At 35.9% G+C, this 12,787-nt stretch overlaps 1 protein-coding gene across 2 annotated transcripts in view; it reads left to right on the top strand.

The window, feature by feature from the left end:
- cacng7b (calcium channel, voltage-dependent, gamma subunit 7b) overlaps positions 1–12,787 on the top strand; it is a 41,288-nt gene that overhangs the window by 25,070 nt on the left and 3,431 nt on the right. For both annotated transcript variants that reach the window (XM_001342843.7, XM_073925931.1), the window contains exon 5: positions 11,294–11,439. In XM_001342843.7, coding sequence (XP_001342879.2) covers positions 11,294–11,439 — 146 coding nt within the window. The remainder of the gene's footprint in view (positions 1–11,293; positions 11,440–12,787) is intronic.

Here is a 12,787-nt window from a genome sequence, read left to right as displayed (position 1 = left end):
TGAAAGACAAAATCACCAATAAAAAGCTGTGAAGCACCAAAAGCGGCCCATATTAAAATCTATTTGAATACTATTTTGGCTATTGTAGTTACTGGCCAGTTTGTTATTTGTCTAATAAATTACAATAGGCTACAATTTTTTTTTCTAATGATATATGATGTAATAAATTTGTATTTTAAAAAAAATATATTATTTTACATTTTTATTCTACATTTTTAGGGAAAGAATTTGGTACATCAAAGTGTGATTACGATGACCATCTGAAAAGCTTTTCTATTTATCTTTTTCTATTTAAATCTCATAATTAAATAAAAAATGAGGCGAATAACTGCAAACAGGTCTACATTTTTAGGGAAAAACAAGGACCACCCCTTTCACCAGGCTGGCTACGGGCTTGATTTGAAAATATCCTGCATCATTGTCAGTCTTTTAGTTTAATTGTTGTATTAAAAAAAATCAATGCATTGTTTTGCCTTTTTAATGGGCCATAGTTATTTTATGGTGTAGTTTGCTTCATATGTAACATTTGATAGCGGATTGACAGCAACCCTAGTCAATGACAACAGGGATTTCCAACCCTCTCCAATGGTTGTAAAGATAGGGGTAAATATAATCACAAAGAAGATATGATGGCTGTCTGTGTCTGATGGCTCTCCCTATGATGGCTGTCTGATGGATGTCTGCCCCAATGGTCTGCCCATGTTCCCTGTATTTAAATGGAATGTAAAATAAAGGTGTTATGCTGTAATGTGTAAAAAAATATACACCACCGGTCAAAAGTTTGGGGGTCTGTTTTTTATTTTATTTATTTATTATTTTTTTAAGAAAATGATTCTGTATATCAAGGTGGCATTTATTAAATGTTAAAAAAATGTAAATTTTTATTAAAATTTTAAATAACTGCTTTTTTATCGCATGTAGTTTCAAATAAAACGATTACTCCAGTCATTATTGCTTTTATTACTAACCATTAATAATAATAATAATAATAATAATAATAATAATTAATATCAGAGGGATTTCTGAAGGATCATGTGACTCTGAGGACTAGAGTAATGAAGCTGGAAATTCATCATTAAAATCACTGGACATTTTTTTTAAATTAAATGATAAACTACTTTTGAACCGTCACAATTTTATAATCTGTACTGTATATTTGATTAAATAAATGCATCCCTGGTATGTCATATATCAATTATGGGTTGTGTCATCTATAATTATTTCATCACAAATAGGCCTGGACGAATGTTCTTGTGAATTAAGTCCCTTCCTAAAATACTCTCAATTAAAAATAGCTCACAACGTATTTATCGCAGATTGTTTTTCAGATGTGAGGATTTTGTGTTCTTTCTCCCAGAATGCATCAGTACCATCTGCAGTGCATTAATGATGTCTTCTCCAATCATAAACCTGTGTCTGAGCATGAAATCTCGCCATCTGTTTAGTATTTATCAGGTTTTGCATACGGTTGTTGCAGATTCTTTAGAGCAACTGCTGTATTGCATTCGTGTTCGTGTTCAAATCAATCTAATAGGATGGCTTAAGTAAACGATCTGTCATGTGACAGCTCTTATTATGCGGTTGCATATATTTTTCTCATATTATTTTGTTTTGTAACTCTCTAATATAGAGCAAATAACACAGGAGTAATCTATTAATGCAGGCGCAAATGTCTGGGGAGGACCATAATATGTAAATATGAAGATTAAGTTCATCAGTCAATGGTGGCAAATTTTATTTCCCAGTGGAATATTTCTGAAATCTGAGCATGCAGTTCAGTTTTACACCAGCAGAGGTCAGCAAGATTATAAAATATGAAACATGTTCATTAAAGACACACCAGCAGCACACATTAGTAGGCATTCCTCCCACTCATGTATTAAGAACAATCAGTATATTTCATTCAAAAACAAGTCCATATTTTGGAATGTTATGTTAAAAAAGGATTTTTTTTTGTTCAGACTTATTAAATCATGTAGGGGATTTATTTAAATACAGTAAACTTATTAACACTTTTGGTTTAAAAATTACTTTGAATGAATACAAAAAATGTGTTCATTGTATCTCCCCAAAATTACTTCACCTTTTTAAATATATATATATATATATATATATATATATATATATATATATATATATATATATATATATATATATATATATATATATATATATATATAACCATGTATCTGGCTCTCTTCCAGAGCTTACTATTAAGGGCATTTCTATCATGGAGAATTAATGACAATTATATCAGGAAAATCCTAACTGCAGATAAAAGTGTTCTTTTAGTGGGCTTTATGGATTACATATCTGGATTATTGGAAATGGACAAAATAATAAAAATTATAAAAAATAAATTCAATTCAATTTTAATTATAAAAATAATATTTTATTTGGAAAGAACCGCATCCACAAAATAAAATGGATGCTTACTGTACCAAATTGTAAACTATTTTTCATTGAACAAAACTTTTTTTATGATTCCCTGACTTCTATACAGAGTAATACCAAAGCTATTAAGACATCATAAATGCTGAAAAAAAAATACTTACTGTTCATGACTAATTTTTGATGTTAATTCCCTGGTATACTATTCCTTTGATCTTAAACCAACTCATCTGAAATTAGAAACCTTAAATAATAATTGTTTATTAACAATATTTGTTTTATTAATTATAATTTGGGGGAAGTATACGTATCACCCTTCATGTGACACGAGTATTAGGTAATAGCCTAAAACACATTGTATGGGTCAAAATGACAGATTTTCTTTTTAAGGCAAAAATAATTTAAACATTATGCAAAAATTTAGTCCCATAAAGATATTTCATAAGTGTCCTACTGTATATATATATATATATATATATATATATATATATATATATATATATATATATATATATATATATATATATATATATATATATATAAATATATATATATATATAAACTTAATTTCTGAATGCATTGCTAAGAACTGCATTTGTTCAACTTTCAAGGTGATTTTCTCAGTATTTTATTTTTAGATTCCATTTCTATTTTTTATCCTACCACGTACTGTTCTATCATAACAAGGTCAAGCTCAAGGAAAGATTTGTTTTAGAAAAAAGTTCTGCAGTTCATGGACACTAACAAGAGTTTTAGTTAAAAAAAAAAAAAGAAAAAACATTTTAAGGTCAAAATCCTCAGCCCTTTTAAGCTATATTTGTCTACAGAATAAACCATCATTATACAATAACTTGCCTAATTACCCTAACCTGCCTAATTAACCTAATTAACCTAGTCAAGCCTTTAAATGTCTTGTAAAATATTATTTACTGTCATCATGGCAAGGATAAAATAAATCTGTCATTAGAAATGAGTTATTAAAACTATTATGTTTAGAACTGTGTAGAAAAAATCTTCTCTCCGTTAAACAGAAATTGGTGGAAAAATAAACAGGGGCACTAATAATTCTGACTTCAACTGTATATACACAGTATATACACAAAAAATCGGATCCTAAAATGCCTCCTAATATAAATACAGTTTCATAAAAACAATCATTCAAAAAGACAATGTGCACCCACTGCCCTCTGTTATGCCAACTAATGCTGTTATCTTATTCTTTTGACCGTCCTGCCAACAAACCATACATGAATGGAAAGATTATTTATTCATGGGATATAGAAATCAATTTCCCAAAAAAATGACACTTATGGCTGGATTTGTGGTCCAGGATCACACATGCGCTTGAATTTCTTTACATTTATTAATTATATATACATTATATACGTGAGGACACACCAAACTGATCAAAATTCAATTCAGTTAAATTCATGTTTATTTCTATAGCACTTACAATCTAGATGTCAAAAACGTTTTACAATGTAGATGTCAAAGCAGCTTAACATAGTTCTAGTAAAAAAAGAAAAGTTCAGTTTAGTTCAGTTCAGTGTGGTTTAAATTTCACTGCTGAAAGTACAAACACTGAAGAGCAAATACACAGACTCGCAGCTCCACAAGTCCCAATCCGAGCAAGCCAGTGGTGCCAGTGGCAAAGAAAAAAATTCACCAATTGATGAAGTGTAGGGCTCTCTTGATCACGACCACTATCCTTCTTGCCAAACTTTTTGTGTGGAACTGCAGTCTAGGTGAGGCTGGAGAAACTGAACGTCCATCGTGGAGAAGCTGCAGGTGTGAGTAGGCCACCAGTGGGTGGTCAGGCTGGCCCACAGGATCAACGCTGGGACTTGTTTCATTGGTCTTTCAAAAATCAGTCTCATGAAGTCCATTCCTCCATGACCACCGCAGCTTCAGCTTGGGATACTGCCTGGTCCAGGATTATGGATACCTTAGGATAATCTCTTCACATGTCTTGGATCGCATCAATGGCGCTTTATAGTCTCTAGGGGCCTCGGGATAAGTATCCCACGTGGTTGTTGCTAGAGCGGATACGTTTGCGGCCGGAAGTTAACGAGAATTATTTCTATTATTTATTAAATTTCTCATTTGTTGTATTTTATTAATGTCTACCCCCACCCCATCCCTAAACCCAACCTTCACAGTAATGTAAAATCAGTTGTTGTACCGAGTATTAGTTATGTTATCTATTAAATTACCCAATAAAATGTATTTTTAACGCCTACCCCCACCCCAACCCTAAACCCAACCCTCACAGTACTGTAAAAATATTAATTATTGTTATACAGTGTCATAAAAAATGCTGCTTTATTAATGTGCATATCGCACTTCCGGCTGGCCGCATATCCGATCCAGACTTTACCATCCCACGTTGGAAATAGAGAATAAAGAGAATAATCAGCGTAGCTGCAGTTCATAATGTATTTAAACATTTAAAAGTGGCAGTGTTTAGATAATATATTACAAACCCAATGAAAATTACGACAACAACCAATAAAAAGGTAAAAATGAAACAGGAACATTTTTATCATGTCAGCTATTGTCATGTAAGTAATAAAAAAAAATCATAATTGAATTAAGAAATGTGAACCATTGTAGTATTCATGTATTTTTTATATTATAAAATGTATTTTTAGGACTCATATCTAAACCCGAGCATCAAACAATACAGTAACTTGAGATGATTCAGAAGCAAAAACCTCAAAAGGCACTAATTAAATAGTCATTTTCCTCTCTTTTTCTCAAATTCTCTCAAAAGTTTGAAGCCTGCAGTAAATGTGCACATGAAATAGCACTTTGTTATTATTTTTTTATTTCTGCACTGAGAGACTAACCCTAACCTGCTGTGACTGTATTACTTATTTGTATGCAGATAGAGTCGTTGTTTACCTCACCGCAGCCTCAACCTTGCACACGGCCAGAAAAGACCTTCAACTTTATCGGAAGCACCTCTCTCCTCCTGCAGCACAAACTTCCTGACAGACCGCCCTAGAAAAACAACTTTTTAACTTGTCCCTTTTTTCCCAGTGTTCTCTATCAGCCTGCTGCTGAATATGTAATAGACGTTTCAGACTGCTCAGGCCTGATAAAAGTGCTTCAGCTGAAAGAAGCCATTAAAAAGTAAAGATCAAGTGTGCTGATAGTGCCGTTATATGGAGCGGCTGTGAAATGTAGCTGATGTTTGCAGGAACCTTGTGTTTTTGTTTTGTGTATGCAGGCGAGAGACGGTCATTCCGCTGTTGCGATAAATATTACAGGCATTTGTCAGTTGTCGGAGCTTTTCTCGCCCATTTTTACTTGTTCAGTTTTGCTGTCGTTCTCTGTACAAGCTGAAAGCACACTTTGCTCTCAGTTTTTCTCCTCTGTCCTCCATGTGTCTCTCCGGCCACTGTGCCTGCAGAGAGAAGCGTGTGGGGCTGTGATTTATTTAGATGGAGCTGATGTCCTCTCATCAGTGGCCGGGCAGAGGCCTGGAGTGTGTGTGTATGTGTGTGTGCGTGTGTTTCTGTTGAGTTGGCCGAGCAGTATGTCCTCGGGGGCCCAACAGGAAGGCTGATGTCCTCATCAGTGCAGTTATTTAACCACACACTGTAGAAAATAAATTATGTTATAGCTATTTGTGTCTTATTTTCCTTTAGAAATATTTATCATTGCTTACTTTTGAAAACTCTGTTGTTAAGTTCCCACCTTCATTTTGTTCCAAACCTCTAAAACTTCCGATTATCTTTGGAACACAAATGAAAGTACTTTAGATGTAATCTGATTACTCTCTTACCCTCCATTGCGATCAAGGGTTGTGAGACGTTCAAAAGTATTGTCAAACCATTTCCTGTAACGTCAGTGGTTCAACTGTAATCATAAGAAACACACAAGTCATATTGACAAAGTAAACACACACCATGACCTGACACTGCTAAAGAAAACACATATGCGAAGGGGTTTTAACACACATAGAAATGTTCTCTGGGTTTTGTATGATTACAGTTGGACCATTTAAATGTTTTGACACTGTTTTATGATTCGTTTTCTAGAATAGAGAGAGTGTGGAGGGTGAGAGAGCTCTCTGATTGAATCTAAAAGATCCTGAAGATAAACAAAAGTGCCTGGGGTTTTATATTAGGTTAGATTTAGGTCATGACATCAGGTGAACAAAATTCATTGTCTAGCTAGCGTCTAAAAACAAAGACATCCAATATCAACGCCAAATGACATTGATGTTTGGTTGATTTTAGGTTGGAAAGTGACCAAAATCCAACATCGAGTTTACATCTTAAACCAACGTCATATTGACATCAAATACTGACAATTATTCATCAGGTATGGCAACCAAAATCCAACGTCTAATAGACGTCATAGTGGTAATGTCCACACAATGTCAAGCTGTAATATCATTACACATGATGAATACCAAATGATGTTGATATTTGGTTGATTTTAGGTTGGACGTTTGACACACGATTTTCATATCAAAACAAAATACAACATCCCCATAATGTTGGGGTACAACGTCAATCTGACGTTACATTGATGATTTATAAGACTTTAAACATGCCTTGTTTGTTGATGGCAGATGGGCTGGTCTGAATATTTCAGAAACTGCTAATCTGCAGGGATTTTTACACAGTGTTTTAGCTGTTAGGGATGTTATTTTGATTAAAGTATATAATTTGGTAATATTATGTTTGAAAATACACATATATAAACCATTTATAACTGTTTGTAACTAATGTACTGTAAAGTAGCAATTGAAATTGTCTCAGACAACCAAATCTGGCACTGGACTAGCTCTATACCCTCACCAGGGAGCTCGAGGGTTCATGGGAGTATGCCCAACCAATCCACATGTGTTGTGTGTCATTCTGTGGAGGGTGCTCAGGGAGTATGGAGTTAGAGGCGATCTGTTGAGGACCATCTCGTCCATGTATGAACAGAGTAGGAGTCTGGTTCGCATTGCCGGCAATAAGTCAGATTTGTTTCCAGTGCATGTTGGACTCCGGCAGGGCTACCCCTTGTCACCAATTCTATTAATATTTTTTATAGACAGAATTTTAAGGCAGAGCCTTGGGCTGGAGGGGGTCCAGTTCGGGGACCACAGGATTTCATCTATGTTATTCGCAGATGATGTTGTTGTGTTGACCTCATCGAATGGACCTATAGCATGCACTGGGGCAGTTTGCTGCAGAGTGTGACGCGGCTGGGATAAGAATTAGCGTCTCCAAGTTTAAGGCCATGGTACTCCACCGGAAAAAGGTGGTTTGTCATCTCCAGGTTGGAGGAAAGTCCTTAAAAGTTGGAGTTTAAGTATCTCGGGTTTTTTTTTATCTCTGAGCCAAATGGCAAAGCTCTCGATTTACTGGTCAATCTACGTTCCTACTCTCACCTACGATCATGAGCTTTGGGTCATCACCGAAAAGCCAAAATTTTGGATACAAGCAGCCGAAATGAGTTTCCTTCATAGGGGGGCAGGGTGCACTTTTATGGATGAGAGTGAGGAGCTTTGACACCCGGGACGACCTCGGAATAGAGCTGCTGCTCCTCCACATTGAGTGAAGTCAGCTGAGGTGGCACGGGCATCTGTTTCGGATGCCTCCTGGACGCCTACCTAGGGAGGTGTTCCAGGCATCTCCCACCCGGACGGGGCCTCTGGGAAGACCCAGGATACGCTGGAGGGACTATGTCTCTCGGCTAGCCTGAGAACGCCTCGGGATCCCCCCGGAGGAACTGGAGGAAATGTCTGGGGAGAGGGAAGTCTGGGGTTCTCTCCTAAGACTGCTGCCCCCTCGACCCAGCCCTGGAAAAGCGGCAGAAAATTAATATATGGATGAATGAACCAACTTTGGCCAAAACTGAACAGAAGTAAGAAACTAAAACAGGTTTGTTAAAAGTGAAGGGTCAGTAAATTATGACAGAATTTAGTGAACTAGCCCTTTAAATTATTCTAGTGACTTTTTCTTGTGAAAAAGCACATTTTTAAGACCAAATTTATTTGAAGGCACCTGACATCATAAATGTTTTATTTCCAACCTCATAAATGTGAACTTTCCTTGGGAACTTGGACGAGCTAATAAATACTGCAATAATCCATTAAAAATAAGCTTTGTTCAAAGTTCATGATGACTTGAATATTTGGTTGATTTTAGATTGGACGTTGAACATTGACAATGGCCTGACATTGGGTTCTGATGTCAACCTGATTTTCGTTTCCAAACAAAATACAACAACCCCACAACGTTGGGGTACAACGTTACTTAGAAGTCACGTTGACATCCAGGGCCTGATGGGAATCCAACTACTACTTTATAGAATGTTAATTACAAACGATTATAAATGGTTTATATATGTCCATTTTTAAACATAATTTTACAAAATTATAACCTTCAATCAAAATAACATACCTAACAACTGGAGCGGTGTGTGTAAAAATCCCTGTAGATCAGCAGTTTCTGAAATATTCAGACCAACCCGTCTGTCACCAGCAAACATGCCAAGTTCAAAGTCTTATAAATCATCTTTCTTCCCCATTTGTTTGAACTTCAGCAGACTGTCTTGATTGCTATGTGATTAAATGAATGCTATAAACTGCAGTAACTAAGGCTGGGTGTACACTTTGCGATATTATAATAATCCTTTACGATCAGGCCATACAAATATGATCCCCGTGTCACACTTTAAAATCTCAGTTGTCATAATGTCAGACTACTGTATATGAAAATCATGACTTGCTCAACAATTTTGAAAACTGTGTGCACAGTGATTCATCCATTTCTAGATCTTCTATTTTTAGCCCTGTTATGATACAATGATGAAGACACATCATGCAAACTCTTCTTTTTTCTTCATAACTCTTCTCTTCTTGCTGTACTGGACACATGACCCGTTTCAACATTTCCCTGAGGCAGTTTTAAGAGTGCTTGGTGTGCTCCTAGTGGTTCTTAGTTTGATGGTCATTTTTGGATAGTCACACTACATAATTTAACGTAATTTAATTGGGGAGAAAAAAAACTGATCACAACTCCATGATAAAAGTAAAAATCAAAGACTACAGATCTTTTTGAGATTGTCTCAGACAATCATTTCTTGGCCAAAATTACACAGAAGTAAGAAACTCCAACAGGTTTGTAACAAGTGAAGGGTCAGAGTCACGATCAGGAAAGAGACGAGGACTCAATCGCAGTAATTCAAAATAGGTTTATTAAAAATAAAAGTAAAACAAAAAGGCAACAAAAACAACCAGAGGGGGAAAACATTAACAAAAAAAACAAACAAACTTGACTGGGCAGGATGGCAGGGATCAGGGCTGAAAGACATGACAGGACAGGATAAGGCAATAAACGACAACAAACTGGCACAGAACAGCAGACATGAGCAGACAATGAGCAGAAAAATTAACAAATAAACAAGTTAACATAATAAGTGATGTTTATTTATAAACTAATTTCGAGAGGATCACATGCTTATGATTGCTTACGGTTTTTCCCGCATTATCCAATTTATCTTTCACCGATCAGATGACTCCTAAGCCACTATAAATGCCCTAGGTTTCATACCATAGTCATCTTCGTTTTGAAGAATCCCCCCTTCCGCCACTACTCCTCCTTTTTTCCTAGATGGGTGGCACGGTGGCTCAGTGGTTAGCACTGTTGCCTAATAGCAAGAACGTCTTTGGTTCTAGTCATTACCAAACCAGTCTACGTTTCTGTGTTGAGTTTGCATGTTCTCCCCGTGCTCTCATGGGTTTCCCCGGGATCCCCTGGTTTCCTCCCACCATCCAAAAACATGTAACTTAAGTTAATTGACTAGTCCAAATCAGCACCATAGACATGCACTTAGTAATTAGTTATCTCTTAAGAGCATTCGCTATTTGTTCATTAGCTTCTACAGCAGGGGAGTTCTCGAGTTCTACCTGAGCTCAAACTCCCCTCTCGCTTTGCAACAGGAGGGAGCCCCGGGCTCAAAGATCTTTTGAGCTCTCTCCCTGGACAGCATGCCAAACAAGCTATATAATCAATCATCAACTACTGTAGATGTGAACTCTTTAAAACTAATAATGAGTTAACAAGGAGGGTGGGCTAGACAATAGACAGAAAAGCACATGACACAAACAACTTAAGCCATGTGCTCATTTAAAACAAGACTAGAACACAGCCAATGAGAGAACTCATTAACCGCGCATTCTCATGACACTAAAGCACGCGGCGCATGTAAACATGTACCACGTGCTAAACACAACACCAATAGAAGACTGAACGCAAGAGACAAGTACGCGATAAAAAAAAAACACTCACCTTGCACTCACACATGCAACATGCATGTTTCCTCCCAATGGCTACTGAAACCGTAACCAACTAGAATGAGACGCTGAAAATGAAACCACACACTGCAGACAGATCCAACACAGATACCAGGATGAGAGCACACATCCAGAGCACGGCTTAAGCGTGGCCGAGACGGCGCTCCTGCAAAAATATAGAGACAGACAAGAAGAGAATAAAAGTGCACAACACACAAGACAGGACAGGACTAGTGTCTGGACTCTGCCACCAAAAAAGCGAATTGACTAGACTGAAGTGTCAGAATCCTAAGAGTCAGTAAATGATGACAGAATTATTTTTAGTGAACTAGCCCTTAAAATAATCCTAGGCAGAAAAGGCACATTTTTTAAGGCTAAATTTATTTAAAGGCACCTGACATCATAAATGTTTGATTTCCAACCTCATAAATGTGAACTTTCCTTGGGAACTTGGACGAGCTAATAAATACTGCAATATTCCATTAAAAATAAGCTTTGTTCAAGGTCATGGTGACTCAACATTTTAGCACACCTATTGTCAGGTGTTCTGCTGCTTCTTTTGTCTTTATTTTGTTTCTGTGTGTGTGTTTCTCTTAGGGTTGAGTCTGGTAGTGGGACTGGTGCTGTACATCTCCAGTATTAATGATGAAGTAATGAACAGACCACGCGAACCAGAGCAGTTCTTCAACTACCGCTACGGCTGGTCCTTCGCATTCGCTGCCAGCTCATTTCTGCTCAAAGAGGTCAGAGGAGGAAATTCCAGCCTAAAACATCAGCCTTTTTTGTGTTTTCTCTGAGCCACCCATGGGCTTTAAATGGCCAATATGTTGTAATATTGTTTTTGAGAAAGCTTCAATGACTTTCTCAACGCTTCCAGGCCTGAAGGTCTTGACAAATGTTGGTGCTGTAATTATGCCACTTGATGTTGCTGAAGCAGATGCTTTTAAAATGGCCCCGGCCTGACATACACTTCAGAACTTTAAGTGCGGTGTTTATGTATAATGAATGTGGATCTTCAGATTTGCTCCATTTGAGTTACTAGTCTAAGCTTGAATAGTTTTTGGAGCATTTAATCATATTGTTTTTATTGACTTCAATAGAAAAGTTTAAGCTGTAGGGATTAGCTACATATTATACAAATACAAATCATATATTTTTTATAATAATAGATAATGAAAGAAGTCTAAGAGGATGATGGAGCAGTCTGAGATGCAGTGCACAGGTTGTCTGTCAGCCATTTCTTACACGTCCATAAAATGAGGATTAAGCAAAATTGAAGTTCAGCGTCTAACTCTTTTTTTCTGCTTGATTCAGCAGGATACTTTTACTGTTATGGACGCTTAAGGAAATATTAGTTTGTTGGTGTGTGAGAGAGGGAAGATTAGAGTAAGAGCAAAGAAGAACTGTTGGAAAATGGCCTCATAAATTCACTTGGAGTTTTTCTTCATTTAAGGAAGACTGTGTAAACACAGCAGTTTTTCCTTTTTAAAAAAAAAGATGATACCTCTTATCTGTCACAAAAATGGCACTGATTTTCCACTTACAGGTATACTGAAAGCAAATTCGTAATTAATTTTGCCGATTCTGTTTTTGTTTTTCAGATAACAATGTGAGATTATTTAAAAAAAAAACACACAGGTCTGAAGTGTCATTTCTACAAGGTCACGCTCAATGTCATGAAAACTAGAATGTCTTCATAGAAATTATCAATTTTTTTTAAAGAGAAAAACATTTTAAATTGTAAAAAAAAAAAAAAAAAAAAAAATATATATATATATATATATATATATATATATATATATATATATATATATATATATATATATATATATATCAGATAAATGTGTTTCCTTTAAATTATTTGTTTATTGAAGAATAAATCCCGAGAAAAATAATGGAGGAAAAATATTGTCAAATGTTTTAAAATTTTTATTGGAAACATTTGAGACTTCTTGTTGTTTTAAATAATTATTCCATTTTGTATAATTGTGCATCTATCACATACTCAGCAGTCTACATAAAATGTATTTGTTGCCTCGTTACAAACATATATTGTGAAAAATATTTTTGCAATATACACATTAAACTAAC

This window comes from Danio rerio, chromosome 16 (genome assembly GCF_049306965.1).
Source record: "Danio rerio strain Tuebingen ecotype United States chromosome 16, GRCz12tu, whole genome shotgun sequence".
NCBI lineage: Eukaryota > Metazoa > Chordata > Actinopteri > Cypriniformes > Danionidae > Danio > Danio rerio.
This window is presented reverse-complemented; position numbering and strand designations above follow the sequence as displayed.